The 18,731-nt window shown below is 35.0% G+C and overlaps 1 protein-coding gene across 1 annotated transcript in view; it reads left to right on the top strand.

The window, feature by feature from the left end:
* The first annotated feature begins 1,179 nt into the window (after positions 1-1,179).
* The window catches only part of LOC127871046 (sodium/hydrogen exchanger 10-like), a 257,467-nt gene continuing 239,915 nt past the window's right edge, over positions 1,180-18,731 (top strand). Inside the window, exon 1 of the mRNA XM_052413666.1 lies at positions 1,180-1,349. Coding sequence (XP_052269626.1) covers positions 1,202-1,349 — 148 coding nt within the window. The 5' untranslated portion in view covers positions 1,180-1,201. The remainder of the gene's footprint in view (positions 1,350-18,731) is intronic.

Raw genomic sequence — 18,731 nt, 5'->3', positions numbered from 1 at the left:
CTGGAAGTTGGCATGGAATAGACTTAAACCCCAAACTGTGTTGTTTATGTAACTTTTATTCTCATATTGGCGACGAATTCCACTAGTAACATCAATGTAATACCCCATCGATATTATAAGCAAACGTTTCATTCATAAAACATATTAAACGTGACCAAATATGATAAAATTTAAATCGCTAATGTCCATCGATTTTTATTATCTCAGTACGTTCAACTTATGTACGATGGTCCCCCGGGGGGGGGGGGAGGGGTAACTTCCCATATTTTAGGGTAGGGGTGTCCCACTGAGACTTCCGAAATGTGACCCATTTTTATACCGGAACTCTGATAAAGTAGACCCATTTTGATACAAGATTTTTGAAAAAGCAGTCCCATTTGTATACGATACCATTGAGAAAGTGGACCCATTTCAATACAAGAATTTGGATAAACTGGACCCATTTCAATTCTAGAATTTGATAAAGTGGACACATTTCATACTAGAATTGTAATCTCTATCATATCAATACAGTATACTTATTGAATTTGCTATTATATGTTGTATTTGTAAATTTCATATATGTATCATACCCATTTTGATACTGATACTTTCAAATCTATATGCATTTATATACAAAGTTCTGATTTCAATACCCATATATATTTTTAGATGTTCAAAACCATACCCATATCTATAATTTTAGTCAAAAAACACACCCCATATTTTTGGCACACCCCTATATACTCATAAACGAAGTCCCCCCCCCCCCCCGGGGGGTGGTCCGTTATAATCGAGCAGTTTAGGGGACAGGAATGGTGTATTGGATTGTCTTGGCTTAAGTATATTTCATTTCTTGGTGTTAATACATTGTATTTAAAATCAATAACGTATTTAATTTAACGCATACCCTAGTTGCGGGACCGATGTTATTGTAGTAAAATGAAATTTGCAAAAAACGTAAATGCCGCGTACGTCTTTAAAGATAAAAATTCTCGTATGTTTCATGTTTCATAATCGTTTGTTCGTATTTTTGAATGAAACAAACTAACAAACTTGGTGTTTTGGACCAAGATATTTTACTTGTTCGCATTTGTCCGGTCAATTTACACTGTATGCTGTGTGCGGTATTAAGAATTGTTGGTGTTAATGTGTACTCAAAATCCGATGACGTAAAACAGGAAGTGATGTAATTAAATGTTGTCTAATCCCAAGTATCAAAATGCAGGTCCTTCAAAACTCCACAAACATCGGTGAATATGCGAATATGAGTGGAAACGCTACAAACAGAACAATTCCCAGTCGTCATTATGCCATCCCCCACGATTCTGCGATCCTCATGTTCATATTCGGGAGCTGTGCTGTGGGAGGTAAGATTTTTTCAGGGATAGTTGTTTATGTCCCACAACTTGTTACAAAATAATAAATAATTAGCAAGTTTTAAGTATAAAATCTTAATGACAATACAAATAAAGGGGGGGGGTGCAACATGTTCCTGGGTTGCTCACCTGATTTTCACAATGGCAATTAAAAAATCTCTAATGCTAACCTTTAAAAACATGCTAAGATATAAGAAGAAATCAAAGCATACACTGTACCATACAGTCTTCATCTGCATCCTTGCATCTGTAACCACTTAAAACAAAGGCAACTGAAACACTGTTGCAATAATGCCATTCTACTGACTGCTGGAGTTGCAAGTTATAAAGGCTTTTGTCCATACCAACTCCTTGCCTAGAATCAAGATAGCACTCTGAACAGTCATATTTTACTAATTATGGAATGTTTTGGGCGTCAATTGACAATGATATACTATACAGCTATGCTTACAAATATTTTTATCCCCACGTTTTTAAAAAAAACATGGGGATATTGTGGTTATCTCCGCTGTCCATCCGTCCCTCCGTCCGACCATCCGTCTGTCCGTCCATCCTGGCCACTATCTCCTCCTACACTATAAGCACTAGAACCTTGAAACTTACACACATGGTAGCTATGAGCATATGTGCGACCCTGCGTTATTTGGAATTTTGGTCTGAACCCTTGATCAAAAGTTATGGGGGTTGGGGTGGGGCCGGGTCAGAGATTTTCACTCATTTTTAGCTCTACTGGTCGAAGGCCTGAAGAGCTTATGTCATGGCGTGGTTTCCGTTGTCTGTGCGTGCTTGCGTTAGACTTTTTCTTGTTAACGCGATAAAGTCCACAGTTTTCATCCAATTCTTTTCAAACTTGTTCAGTGTCTTTATATTCATGAGGACTCAAACCCTATTGAAAATGGGTTACATCAGAGTAAAAAGTCCAGAATGATCTCCCCTTGAATTTGATAAAATTGTGAAGTAAGGCATGTGTAAGCAATAAAGTCCACAGTTTACATCCAATCATTTCCCAACATGCACAGTGTCTTTATCTGAATTATGAGTCAAACCCTATTGAAAATGAGCAATATCGGAGTTATAAGTCCAGAATTATCTCCCCTTGAATTTGAGAAAAAAAATGAAAATTCTGTTTTTTTCTGTGATAAAGTCCATAATTCTCATCCAATTCTTGGCAAACTTGAACAGTGTCTTGTATCAATGAGGACTCAAACCTTTTTTTAAAAAGAGCAATATCTAAGCTATAAGTCCAGAATGACTTCCCCTTGAATATGAGAAAATTTTGAAATCCCGCTTGTTTACGCAATTAATTCCACAGTTTTCATCCAATAATTTCCAAATTTGCACAGTATCTTTATATCAATGAGGACTTGAACCCTATTGAATATGAGCAGTATCGGAGAAATAAGTACACAATAATCTCCCCTTGAATTTGAAAAAATTCTCCTTGTTTGCGCGATTAAGTACACAGTTTCCATCTTATTCTTTCCAAACTTGCACAGTGTTTATAGCAGTAGAGCGATTCAGGCCCTCATGGGCCTCTTGTTTATTTTTATGTTCTTTAACATTGGCCATAACTTCTGCAATATTCAAGATAGCAACTTGATATTTGGCATGCATGTGTATCTCATGGAGCTACACATTTTGAGTGGTGAAAGGTCAAGGTCAAGGTCAAAGGTAAACAAAAACAAATCCAAGTGAAGTAATAAGCTTTAAAGGGAGTTAATTAATGAACCTGCCATATGATTTTTTTTTAAATAAATCAAAGCGGCACAGTAGGGGGCATTGTGTTTCTGACAAACACATCTCTTGTTTTATGTTATTTTACATTAACTTCTTCATTTCTACACCGATTAACTTCCAATTGATACTGAACATCTCTTATGACAATATGGTCAATCTCAACTATGCATGGCCCCATTACCAACCCTGGGGGCCCCCTGGATCAAACATGCGGCATGGGATATGCTTCGGCCTCTGCCGCGCCATTTCTAGTTTAAAATGTGGTTTGCTTGAGACTTTGAGACAATGCTTGTTGATACCAATACATTTATTATTATATTATGTTGTGGTTCATTCTTTGTAAGACTCACACAAAGCAACAGGTACACTCATGTATAGAGCAAATTAGCTTATGATGTGGGTCGTTATTGTAAAGCTGAATACTTGGCTACTTTTCTTTTCCTTAATTTATTATTTTATAGGTCGAATATCTTTTTAAAAGATATTTCTTGTTTAAACTTATTTCATCTTTGTAATAATAAGTGGAATTTGTTTGAATCCAATATAAAATGAGAGATTTCAAATCTGTAAATCTATTTCATCGTCCTCCTTGATGTTTTTGCAAAATCTCACCACTGTAGACAATTGAAAGTACATTACAGTGGTGTTTGCATTTTTTGTGGCTGTTTGATTGGTCTATGTTAAAAAGTCTAACTTCATGTCATGTGATTGTAATATTAAATGCATTCAAAGAGAAAACAAGTGCAGTGCCTTCAGCCCTTTGATCTTTTACATGAATGTATTACAGGAGAAAATATAAGTAAAAAAAACTCAAATTATATCTAATCTGTTGTTTGCTACCACATGACAATGTTTGTCTTAAAAATGTATAAAAATTGTAAAGATAAAAAACAGTGACTAAAAAGTGTGTGAATTTTTTTAACATATTTTGTTTTGAAGATCTGAACGTGTATAGATTAATGTACCATACAACTTTTCATTATGTTGCAATATTATCACTACCTCAGGGTGCATCCTAAGTTCAAATTTGAGAGAGGTGACTTCTCCCTCAGCTGAAAAAAGGGAAAAGTGTGGCAATGTAAAGGAGGAGTGTGGTGTATTTAGATAATGTCTCTACGCCACACCTAGCGTAGCAACGCTCCGCCCCCCAAGTTCTATAAAACGGCATGTTGACCTCTGATCTTGGTTAGTTAGTTGCTAGGCATTGATCGCTTCTAGCATTGAATAAAGTAGCCACTGAAATTATATGCGTTACACTTAGTTTGTTTACCCAAACACAACACACTGGCGACGAGGATAAAACTTTGTAGATTATATTTCAAGAATTTTATCCGTTTAATAAGATTTTGCGTGAAATTCTGGATATAAACACAATGACATCGATAATGAACGAAAAGTGGCAGGACTTTTAACACTCCTCGGTGAAAAGACGTAGGGTTTGTTAAGGAACCTTACTGTACCAGCGAAGCTGTTCGAGAAATTGAATGAGGAACTTTGTCAGCTTTCACAAACTTATTTGTGCCCGAAACCGTTAATAATCGCGGAACGATTCTGATTTCACAAGAGGAATCAAGCAGTGGGCGAAAGTGTTAGTTGTTACGTAACTTCACTTCGGAAGTTGGTAGAATTCTGTGAGTTCGGATCAAACTTGAACAATTATTTAAGGGACTGGTTCGTTTGTGGACTTAAAGATGCAGGAATACAGCGAAGGTGATTGTCTATCGCTGATTTGACACTGCAAAATGCCATAGAAAAAGCGCTTGCCATGGAAGCTGCACATAAGGATGCTGCCGAGTTACAGTTATCAGCAGCCGCCGATGAACCCATTCACTGAGTTGGACATTCAACAAAACCCAAGGAATGGAAGCAATACAAACATGCCAAAGAGAGCAGCAAGTGCATCCATTGTGGGAAAACTAACCAAGATCAGAGGTCAACATGCAGTTATATAGAACTTGGGGGCGTAGCGTTGCTACGCTAGGCGTTGCGTAGAGACATTATCTAAATACACCACAATTCTCCCCTTTTAATTTCATTGATCATACATGTTATAAAAATGAACCTACAACAAATGTGTTAACATGTAAATATCAATGTACACAATTCTAACCATTAGAATATTGAATAATCAATAAAACCTTGACCATTTCAAGTTCATGACCTCTTTAACTAAGCATGACCTTTTCTTCATTATAGCATGCAATTTAAGAACATTTGTGAGCGTCTGAATTCGACACAGGTTGTAAAAACAACCGATAACTTTCTCTCCTGCCAACTAAAGTGAATGTCTTTATGCCACTATAAAACGTAATTGGCTTAACATTAAACCATCAGTGTCATTAGTACTAACATTAAACCATCAGTGTCATTAGTACTGCAGGCGTTTGGGTGGTTTTCTATTGCGTAATGGATAGCGTCTTTCTGGCAGTCGTAAATCCGTATCATTACTACAATTATCCGGGTACTCTTTTATTTCTATCGGTTTCGGTGCCGGCTGAAGTTCACTGACTTGTGTCCGCGGCATTTTAAGTAGTTTCTAAGGGTGTGAGAACCGGTACATTTATACCAGAATAATTCTGAATTTCCGTGGCGCGAAGCTGGTCAACATGGCGTTTCCATGTCATATTATTCCAGATATCTACTTGTGGTGTATTTAGATAATGTCTCTACACCACGCCTAGCGTAGCAACGCTTGGCCCCCTAGTTCTATATCACTGCATGTTGACCTCTTATCTTGGTTAGTTAGTTGTTAGGCATTGATCGCTTCTATCGTTGTATAGAATAAAGTAGCCACTGAAGTTATATGCGTTTAGGGCTGCAACAATATACCGGTATATCGGTATATACCGCAATACGCAATCCGCATATTGTATTGCGATATGATTTTCATCATACCGGTACGAAAATTTTACAAAAATTCATTCACATTTCGACCAGAAAAGCCATCCGAAATAATGATAAAAAGGTAAACAAAACAAAGCAGTGTAAATTATTTTTTACGTAAAAAAAGCATTCTAAAAAGTGTATTATAAGGAGTAGCGTTGTTACATGGGAGCATTCATTCGATGCTTTTGAACAGATTATCGTTGAATTAATTGCGCACAGCTGTAAATGTTTCGTTCGATTCTGATTAGAGCATTAATTGTAATCCGAATTTCGGAAACACGCTTCCAAATTTGAATGCTAACGCGACAATAAAAAATTATAGCGTCAAATAAAAAGTGCTTTATCCTTTGTCTCAATAAAAAGCGCGCGAAAATTATACAGACATGTAGAACGTCGCATGGAAAGTATGGGTGTATTTTGTGTTGTATAAAAACGGGAACATCAAGTCAGCTGAATTACGCGTGTTCAGTGGGAAAAACGCCCCGGTTGGACGTTATTTCATCACATCTTTAAATAGTAACAATTGCAAAAATGTATTTGATACTTAAGAAAATTTGCGAATGTTTGTGTTTCTTATTATTCTTGAGCACATTTATAGTAAATATTTACCAGAATTTGCTTTAAAATTGGAATTTATGGGATTATTGGGTAATTGGCAAGTTATAATTTTGGTACAAGTTAGCAATATATTGCGATATATTGCAATACGGGTTTTTGAACTGACAATATATTGCAATACGGTTTTTGGCGTATTGTTGCAGCACTATATGCGTTACACTTCACGTTTGTTTACCCAAACACAACAAGGAGTGTTTTGTGTTCTGTTCAACTCTTCATTTATTTTATTCCCCTTCTTTACACCATACCATCATCATTATGATAAATCAGAAACAACTATCATTTGGCACTTTCTGTGAAAACATTAACAAATATAAACAAACATTCTTTTAAGTGTTAATGTTGTGTTGTGTGAAAAAAGTATTTCACAATATAGCAATATTAATAATTCATTGTACAGAAAAAAATGACCTGAGCATGAAATACTTGTCGGGTTTAAAAAAAGATTATTTAATTATACTTTTTTGTGTATCCCACTTGTACATGTAAAGCATTAAACAGCTGTTACACCGCTGTCCTACCTAATCTGAATTGTTACTTGATTATTCATTATGCAATTGTCTAATTATCTTACCGCAAATGTTCATCATGTAAATAGGATATGTCAAATAAAGACAAGGGCACACAAAGAGGTTGTTGAGTGCTGCTTACTAGGGTGTGACTGTAAGTTACAGCTTTTATCGTAAAAAGGCAAGGTCACTATAATTTTTTATTTTTATGCTCCCCCAAATTTTTTTGGGGGGAGCATATAGTCGCCGCTTCATCTGTCCGTCCGTCCGTCCGTGTGTCCGTCCGTCAGTGCACAATTTTTGTCCAGGCTATTTCTCAGCAACTATAATGACCGGAATTCAATGAAACTTTATGGGAAGCTTCACTACCAAGAGGAGATGTGCATATTATCAGCGGGTTCTGGTCTGATGATTTTTCACAGAGTTATGGCCCTTAGAAATTTTCCATTAACTGTACATATAGTGCAATTCTTGTCCGGGCTATTTCTCAGCAACTAATGACCGGAATTCAATGAAACTTTATGGGAAGCTTCACTACCAGGAGGAGATGTGCATATCATCAACGGGTTCTGGTCGGATGATTTGTCACAGAGTTATTGCCCTTTGAAATTTTCCATTAACTGTACATATAGTGCAATTCTTGTCCGGGCTATTTCTCAGCAACCAATGACCGGAATTCAATGAAACTTTATGGGAAGCTTCACTACCAAGAGGAGATGTGCATATTATCAGCGAGTTCTGGTCGGATGATTTTTCACAGAGTTATGGCCCTTTGAAATTTTCCATTAACTGTACATATAGTGCAATTCTTGTCAGGGCTATTTCTCAGCAACTAATGACCGGAATTCAATGAAACTTTATGGGAAGCTTCACTACCAAGAGGAGATGTGCATATTATCAGCGGGTTCTGGTCGGATGATTTTTCACAGAGTTATGGCACTTTGAAATTTTATATAAAATAATTCTTGTCCCCCTAACTACTGTGCCCTCAAGACGTTTCCTTTTATCTCAATATATAGAGCAATATTGTGACCAAAAAACCTTTGGGGAGCATCACCTGTCTCCGATGGTTTCTTGTTTTTTACTGATGTCATATTTAAAACAGGTTTCTAGTCAGTGTTCATTATGTCTTTTAACCCTTTGCATGCTGGGAAATTTGTCGTCTGCTAAAATGTCGTCTGATGAATTTCTAAAATTAGCATTTTCTTCGATTTACTATATGGTAAATTGATTAATGAGACTAATACATCAATGAGTAATCACTTAAGTTTTCTCATAAAGTTATTTTACCAACCAATATAGGATTTACAGTAATGCAATTTTATAATTTCCTTTTCCTCAAATGTAAACTACAAAAATTAAAGAAAAGTTAATGGAAAAAGAATTATTGGTACTGTTTTTATGCATATAATTTTATCTTTAAGTAAAATAACACTTATTATTTCTGTCATTGTATGTGTACAAACACATTATATAAAACATAACTAAACCTTTAAGGTCCAATCTCATTTCAATTCATCTAAAAACAATTGAACACCATTGGCTTTTATAGTATAAAAAAGACATTCATACCAAGCATTGAAGGTGCCCTATTAAATAATTTATATTGCACCACATTCATCATATTAATTTATTACTTTACATGTAACTAGACTTGTTTTCATTTAATAATATACACAATTATTAACCTATAAACATTCATCATAACATGCTAATTTCTATTATATAAAGTAGAACAATGGTTATGTATGAATTTAAGCCTTAATTTTAACCCTTTGCATGCTGGGAAATTTGTCGTCTGCCATACATGCCATAATTTTTCAGACCAATTCCGGGACATTGAGTTAAATTGTCCGGGACTTTTGCCGATTTTCCGGGACATGTATAAAATGTAGCGATATTTATAGACATATGCATTTTTGGTACGTTTTTTTTGTGTTTCCCATCGTTAATTGCAAAAGTTCGAAAGCCTATCCGAAATACACTTGATCTATTAACGTCAAATAAAACATTACTACTTCCGTTACTAGATACAAGCCACGTGTTTTCAGTGTAAGCGTTCTATACATAGATGGTGACGTCACTGCGTTATTGTTATTGAGACCGGTGAATCTGCTGGGCGTTTTGACATGGCGAACACAATTCAAATTCACTTATTATTTTTAACGTTATGTTTACTGGGGGTTTAGAACAAGACAATAATAAACCTAGTGAGGATGACGTTTTTATATGCTTACTTTTTCACTCATTTCTTCTTTGTGGGTTAAACGTGCGAACATAAACTGCTTTTAATTTTTTACTCAGCGATGTTGGACTTCAGATGTGTAAACAACTATCCTTTGCCCTTACGCAGCGGGAAATAATGACGTAGTAGATTAAAGTCAATTAACAACCACATTAAACAATGCCGCCTTTTCGGTTTGACCGCGAACGTGAGACAATCGATATGATAACAGGACCCATGTTAATTGATCGATTTTGTCACGTAGTGTAGTCTGCCTATTCGGGTAGGTATTTTCATGGAGACGCTGCAGATATACACAGATTCGAGGTGCAGTTAAGCCTAAGATAAGTTACATGTATATATGGATTTTGTAAATTCCGGGACAATTGACAGATTTCCGGGACAGCGGGACAAGTTCTTCATTTCCGGGACTGTCCCGAACAATCCGGGACGTATGGCATGTATGGGTCTGCTAAAATGTCGTCTGCTGAATTTCTAAAATTAGCATTTTGTTTGTTTTTTTCAAAGAATACTATCAGAATAGCAAACAGTTTGGATTCTGATGAGACACTACGTTCTTTGGCATCTCATCTGGATCCAAACTGTTTGCAAAGGCCTTCAAAATTCGGTTCCAGCACTGAAAGAGTTACACCAGGCCCATGAAAGAAGCAATACAGGTTTTGCCTTTAGGCCATACTTAAAATAATAGCTTCTGTCGTTTAAGCAAAATTTGTAAAATACTAATTCAAATCGAAGCTTTCTATATCTTAAGCAAATTCTCATATATATATTTGAAGTCATGACAAATACTGACACACTGAAATGAGTAAGGGTCCATAACTCATGAAAACCATTTCTTCAAATAATGGGCTAGTATTTTAAATGATTATATTTGAAAACAATCAAACTGGACAATAACATGGATTTTAAGAAAAAACAACAAACAAAATAAAGCAAATAACTAAAAGCAATAGCAACAAACAATCAGAACATGTAGATATAATTCTCATCATTTGTTGGCATGATTGTATCTATGCAAATGTTGTTTAAGTTTTTTAAAGACTACTTGCGATCACCCTATGTCTGGCGTCCTTCTAGTTTGATGTATGGTGTCTGGCGTGCATCATCAATTTAATGCTTTTTATCACTCTACAGGTCACATTTTTAATCCAGTCTTATTGTAACATGGTCAGAATGTTTATCTAGACAATATTGAGGCTAAGTTAAATCTACATCATCAGCATCCATAAACTAGGTCACTAGGTCAAATCTAATAAACTTTGTTTCTACTGTAAAGGGTACATGTATGACTCAAACGTGATGAAACTTGGTAAGAAAGTTTATAGAAAATATGTAGGTCGAGCTTGAATCTAGGTTATGTGCCTTATCTAACCGGATCACCATGTTTAATGTAAGAAAAACCTAATTACCACTCTGTAGGCCATATATATGGATAAATCTTGATAAGAATGGTTAGAATGTTTATCTTGACAATTTCTAGACTAAGTTAAAATCTGGATCGCATACATTCAAAAAGTATGTCACAGTGTCAAATTGTGTTACCACTCTAGAAAAACATACATTTATAATTGATTTTGATCAAACTTTGTCAGAATGTTTATCTTGAAAATATCTAGGCCTTATTTGAATCTGGGTCATATGTTAAAAAACTAGGTCTCAAGGTCAAATCAGAGATAAAACCATGTTACCATCCTTAAAAAACATTTGTCACCCGATCTTAATGAAACTTTGTCAGTATTATTATCTTGAGAATAACAACTCTGTGTTTGAATGTAGGTCAGGCTCGTTAAAAACCAGGGTCACTAGGTCAAATATAGTTTCCCCTCTTGAAAAAATATTTTAAGGACTTGATCTTGAGGAAACTAGTTCGGATTGTTTATCTTGACAATTTTTAGGCTGAATAAGAATCTGGGTCAGAGATGTCTTAAAACTAGGTCACCAGGTAAGATCATGGACAGACCTCGTTAGTACTCTAGATTTATGATTTGTCTTGAAACTGGATCAGAATATTCATATTGGGTAATTTGCTTTAAAAGAAGGTCACCAGTTAAAAACTTAAAAAACATGTTACCATCTAGGGGCAACATTTATTACTCAAGTTTGATGAAACTTGGCCAGTATATTACTTTGACAATATCTAAGTTTTAATCTGGATAGGACTTGTCTCAACACTTGATCACCAGGTCAAATATTGAAAAATCATGTTACCAATCTAGATCAGCATTGATTTTATCAATCGGCTAAATGTTGAGAGTATAATTTTTTTTATCTTGACCATGTTTGAATCAGTTCAAGTGTGGTCAAAAATTAGATAACCTAGTCCAAAATAGATGGCATAATGACAATGAAAAAAAGAGTCATATATTCAAAAAGAATATATTCATTATATCAAAACAAGCATAATAATATGCCTTACTTAGAATTAATGTTAAAAATGTATACAGTCCACTCTCGTTATATCGAAGTCGGCGGGAACAAGAAAAAATATCGAGATAACGAGAGTTCGAGATATCCAATTAGGCGTTTTCAAAGAAAAAATGAGATGAAAATTTACCTTGTTTTTAACATCTTAATACCTGCTAAGTGATCTAACTAAAGCCGTCACCGTGGGGCATAATTCTCTCTTCCTGATATATACGCGTTTTACGAGGCACGATTAATTTTGCTATATAAATGCTTAAAATGACGTTTTAAGTATTACAGAATTGCATGAACACATGCAGTTATAATTTTTCTAAACTGTCGAGTAAACGCAAAAATATAACTCAATGCATTTTGGAATGTTGTTTGTAAAAACAATTAGTCTTTCGGCCTTTCGGCAGGCTGTGTTATAATTGTAGTTAATTGATGTTAAAGTGACACTTAAAGTAACAGGCCTTAATCAAGTGTTAATGGCTAACGACATTACACACGTGTGATCATTGATGCAATTAACGGATGAATTTCCTACCGCACAGTATCGGGAGCAGCCGGGCGAAGCGGGACGGTGAAGTATCAAAAACAAAGTTTCTCACCTTTTGCCGACACTGGAAAAGTTATTCGCACTTCGAGATAAACCACGGTAAAAACATGATAAATCGGGACTCGGGACAAAATTTTATATCGACATATTGAATTATTCGACATAACGAAAATCGAGATAAGCGATGTTTATTTATATAGATAAAGAAGGAAAAAAATGGGACATTGAGCTTACTTCGACATATCGAGAATATCGAGATATCCGATGTCGAGATAACGAGAGTGGACTGTATTTGTTAATTGAGAATAATCGAAAATTGTAAAAGCGTTTGCTACATGTTTCATGGATAATTTAGCACAAACATTTACTTGCTATGCAGTGTTTCAATTACTGTACAGATGTCAATTAAAAGACTACTTAGTTTAGTGGAAGCGAGTTCGCTTAATGCTACTGGTGGTCCTGTGTTCGAGACCCAATGAGATCACAGATTTTTATGTCTCCCAGTAGGGGGGCATATTATTTGCTTAATTGATATTTGGCATGCATGTGTATCTCATGGAGCTGCACATTTTGAGTGGTGAAAGTTCAAGGTCATCCTTCAAGGTAAAAGGTCAAGATCAAAGGTCAAATTGTGCAATATTGAAAATAGCAACTTATACTTGGTATGCATGTGGGGCTGCACATTTTGAGTGGTGAAAGGTCAAGGTCATCCTTAAAGGTCAAATGTCAAATGTCATATATGGGGGGTCATAGTGTTTCACAAACACATCTTGTTTTCTTTGTTACTATTAGTATTTCTAACTATTCGAGTGATATCAGTTTTACCAGTAAATCAATTTCATGATATTTAAAAAAATCTGTGAACAAGTCCCATAAAGCTACTAAAGCGCACACATTCTTGAATGAAAGCTATAATAGATGTTGATTCAGGAGCCAAATTGATACTCCGCATAATTTTATTTTTTAATATTTATATCATTATCATTCATTGATTGATTAATTTTTTATGAAAACAAATGTATAAGTTCTATGGCCAATAAAGAAAACATTTAAACTCAATGACGATGAGGATGTAAAATAACTTTTAAATATTTATCACAAAAAGATCCAAATTGTCACATATTGATCTGCATTTAAGCCCAGCAATTTATTTTTCGTTAACTGTTAATGACACTGGTTGCTGCATGCTGAAAACACTTTGCATAACCTTTATTTCTGGAAACACAAATTTATTTGAATATGCATAAAAAATATAGAATTTTATAATTAAAGTATAAATAATAAATAAAAATAAGAAATGAGATAACTATAGGCCAAGGAGCCAGATTTTGCAATTATCAGCACATTGAATAGATAGCTGTACAAATAGGTACACAACAGCACATTGGGTTGATTGCTGTACAAATAGGTACACAATAGCACATTGGGTTGATTGCTTACAAATCGGTACAAAACAGCACATTGGGTTGATTGCTGTACAAATAGGTATAAAACAGCACATTGTGTTGATAGCTGTACAAATAGGTACACAACAGCACATTGTGTTGATTGCTGTACAAATAGGTTCACAACAGCACATTGTGTTGATAGCTGTACAAATAGGTACACAACAGCACATTGGGTTGATAGCTGTACAAATAGGTACACAACAGCACATTGTGATGATTGCTGTACAAATAGGTACACAACAGCTTATTGGGTTGATGATGTACAAATATGTACAAAACAGCACATTGTGTTCATTGCTGTAAAGAGGTAAAAAACAGCACATTGTGTTGATTGCTGTACAAATAGGTAAAAAAACAACACATTAGGCTAATTGCTGTACAAAAAGGAATACAACAGCAAATTGCAGGATTGATTGCTGTACAAATACTGGTAGGTACAAAACAGCACATTGAGTTGATTGATTGCTGTTACAATTAATTAGCATGAGAGATAACCTTTACATACACTATGAAGTTCACTTATCAAATAACCAAGTTATAGCCCAAAAATAAAAATAAAAGTGTTAATATTTTAGAAAATGGTATTAATAAAATGTGATATTTATTAAAAAGTTGATTTCTTTAATCAGAAGGATTCTTCTTGTAGCTCTTCTTGTAGCTGACCATTTTAAGCTTCATTAATGTATGGAAAATACATTTCACTGGGTTTTACACCAATTCTCCCCCCAAACCCTAAAAATAACCAGCACATTGTTGAAATATGACAGATTATTACATATCATTAATTTTATATGTGTCATAAATGTCTCCTACTTTATGCCTAAATCATACCAATGGACACATAAATCAACATAATTTGTCCAACATACCTCATATATATCAGCGTTATTTTATCATCAAACAAACTTGAATTCAATGGTATTGTCATTAACTGTCAATTAGTATGCAAGTGCATTAATATATTTTATTGCAAACATCCTTTTCTGGAATTGAATGTATATCAGCACTTTTTACTGTCAAACCAGTTTAGTTCCGGTAATTTTGGCAAACATATTTTCCTAGTAGTTATTGCATTATAGGTATCACCTATGTCAAAATTAAATTGAGTTTCAATATGATATATTTTCTTTAATAAAAATTAAAAAATAAAAGATTTATAAACGACATAATTATAATTTACAAAACATACACAAAAGTGACAAACAGAATCGTTCTATATATACCATGATGTTTAAGATACATGAGATACATCCAGGATGCAAACACTAACACATTGTTGTTGTAGTTACCAATTTTGTCTCAGACCTCTCTAGCAGTGTTAATGTCATTTTACATGCACACAACAAAGGAGATAAGCCTATTAAAAGTGCTTTAAAAATAATATCCTTATTATTATAAATAGCTGCTTGTATATTGATGAACTGAACCAACAATTTTCCTCAGGAAAAAATAAATTCACTTTTTTGGGAAATTTATCTTTAAAAGCTAGTTTAAAGGGAAGTCAAATCAATTGGTTAAATTAAAACAATCTCCTTGTCTCCTTGTTTATAATAAACAAACCAATTGTCAACAACGCCTTTAACCTAGATAACATATTATAGTTTGAATGGTTTGTGTAATGAAATGTCATGTCTTTTCCCACTTGAAAAGCTTGTTCAATTCAGATAGTTCTTTTTTCAAACACAATGTATACAGGTTGCTTTTTCGTTCAAATTTGGGTCCGTTAGGAGGACCCATTCCCAATGGAATAAAGTAAACATTTTTCCCAAATGAGACCTAAAAATTCCCTATTGAAGGTTTCCAAATTTTTTTTTTAAATTAGTCTTTTCATGTCAATGATCTCCAAATCCAGCTCTTTTAGTTGAACCATAGAAAATACAATACTGAAATCACTTTTAAAGTCAATTTTTAAGTATTATTAAGCATAAAATCAACAACATTAATTTCCCAATTGTAGACAAAAGTATGAGATATTTCCCAATCAAAAGGGAATAATGGCCCCATTTCAAAAATGGTGTAAAAAACACTGATACAAGAAAAAATGCATTGTAATGCAAGCAACTGCCACTAAACGCAATTACTTCCCAAATGAACATACAGTAACAGATTATAATTTCTTTTAGACTTTTGGATAAATCAAAAGTAAAAAGCACACATTTTCTAAAATGAAAAAAAGCCTGTGAATAAAAGTTAAGCATAAAGTATCTACAGTACAGCCAAAGCAGCACAAACATAATCCGCGGCTACGCCACGGCCAGATTATTAGTCCGCGGCGGCCGAATCGTGTGTTCACGCGGCGTATCGCCGTGGCACTCTGCATCGATCCGCGCAACGACGCCGAGTCTGTATTAACCTCGCGTACTTTCGCGGAGTAAATCCGCCGCATACGTACGCGGCGGATCGAGTGAAAAGATATCCACCTACATGTACATACATGTATGTGTAGCGTAGAATTAATTACGCGCAACTGTTTATGTTTCGTTCGATTATCATTATTAAATTTGTAATCCGAAACACACTTCCGAATTTTAATGCTAACGCGTCCTTTGGCAAAATCTAGCGTCAAATAAACAGTGCTAAAATATCCTTTGTTTCATAAAAAGCGCGCGAAAATTATGCAGACATGTAGAACGTCGTTTGGAAAGTTTGTGTGTATTTTGTGTTGTATAAATACATGAACATCACGTCAGGCGTAAATCGCGTGTTCAGTGGAGAAAAAAAACGCCCCGATTAGACGTTATTTCATCATCTCTATAAATAGTAACAAATGCCAAAATGTATTTGATACTTAAGGAAATATCGAGAATGTTTGTGTATCGTAAATATTTATTTGCTTTAAAACTGGAATATACGGGATTATCGGGTAATTAGTAGCGATATTAACTGTATAATATGAACAAAATAAAACGTGTTTATATACGCATATTCAAACAATAGTTATTATAAGCTGATAATTAACAAAACTACAAATACGTCGTCACCGTCTTGATTATTGATGTGGCTTCAAACTGCTAATTTTCTCAGCTAAAATATAATGGCGGAATCAACATGCAATTAATTTATAAATCCACCATATGCTGGAGCCTTGACCACTTGTATGTGCGAAAACATAATTACGTGACCTTGTTTATGTGTGAAATACATACGCTACGGGCGGGAAACAAACTTAATAATTGGCCAGACACATTAACTATGCTTACATGTATATGCTAATACAATCCGCGCACAATAAATTTATTATGATTTTAATTATTATTATAATTGTTCTTTCAAAATTTGTTAACTACATGTAACTAATAATTAAAAAAAAATATATTCATGATTGCATCGACTCGGCATCATGTCGCGGACCGCGGCATGCCTCGGCGGACAGATGCGAAGTTTCGCGGCGAAATGCGACTTGCCGCCGCATACTGACGCGGCTTCAACGACTGACGCGGCATCGACTCGTTTCGCCTTGCCGCCGCGGATCGCGAAATACGTTTGTTTCGCTTTGGCTGTACTGTATTATTTATATACTTTTTTTAAATGCTTCTGTTTTAAAGTTCTTTTTCCTTACATCCATTAATGGCAGAAATATTGTGCATCTCTCGAATACGGTAGTAATATGACTCATAACCCCAGTGATTACAAATTCAGTTATAAATAATGTTACCCTGACCTTTTGAAAAAATGTAACCCACATTATTCAAAAATGGGTCTTTATACCATATGTGGCCAGCTTAGCTCCAGAGCAGCATTCATGTCTGCTTTCTAGCTGGTAAGTGGAAAACTACGGAATCCAAATAGTGCCATCTATTATCTCACCCTTCTTTCATCATGGTCGACACACGACACACGATGCGATACGCAACAGTTGCGGTGACGCACAATATTTTGCGCGACAGTCACGGGGACGCACACTATTTTGCGCGACAGTCGCGGGGACGCACAATATTTTGCGCATCAGTCATGGCGACACACGATATATTTAACATGATATATCGCCTTTTGGGCTACCTTCACAAGGGCAATATATCGTGTTAAATATATCGTGCATCCCCACGACTGTCACGCAAAATATCGTGCTTCCCCGCAACTGTCCTGCAAAATATCGTGCAGCGCCGCGACTGTCACGCAAAATATGGTGCTTCCCCACGACTGTCCTGCAAAATATCGTGTATCGCTTGGAGAGTCGCCCTTGATGAAAGAAGGGCAAGATTATAGATGGCACTATTTGGCTGTCCATTATTGAGACTAAAAAAATCTTGCATGACTTTTTAACCAACAGCGTTCTTTTGGACAAGACTATGCCAATACCAAGGCTGGTCATAGGAAACGCATATGGCATAAGACCAATTTTTCGCATGACAGTCTGGCCATATAATGATCACCCTGTATGTGACTGGAGGAAACAATTTGCATTGGCAGCACATCTCATATCTTTACCTCCTTCATAGATAAGGGGCTAGAATGTGTTTGACAACTATTTGCAATAATATTTCTTGCTGGTTGCGTTTCTGCAATTTTGTTTTTCTTAATTTTACTGACACTGGGGGCGATAATTCTAAAATAGTACAAAATGCATAAATGTATAAGATATATATCTAAGTTCATAATTAAACTAACAGCAAAAGACATAAATTTCAAATTCTAATAACTATGTTAAAATGATCTCGCAAAAATGAAATAAAACTGAATAAAATGTTTTGTTCTGGAATAAAAAAAATCCTATTGTTATGCACACTCACTTTAAATGTAAATCTAAGGTAAATTGTTTGAATAAAGAAGTGAAAAACTTACATATATCAATCTTTACAAAGTAGCATATTAGAAGAGCAAATCAGTAACTGTGTGAACACATCTTAGGAATTGATTTGATTAAAAAAACTCAAATTAAGTACATGTACGCAAAAATATTAATAAAACAGTATTGGTGTGGGCAGTTAAGCTGTTAAGTATCATGACAAAATGATAGTTATGTATCGG

This window comes from Dreissena polymorpha, chromosome 1 (genome assembly GCF_020536995.1).
Source record: "Dreissena polymorpha isolate Duluth1 chromosome 1, UMN_Dpol_1.0, whole genome shotgun sequence".
Lineage (NCBI taxonomy): Eukaryota > Metazoa > Mollusca > Bivalvia > Myida > Dreissenidae > Dreissena > Dreissena polymorpha.
This window is presented reverse-complemented; position numbering and strand designations above follow the sequence as displayed.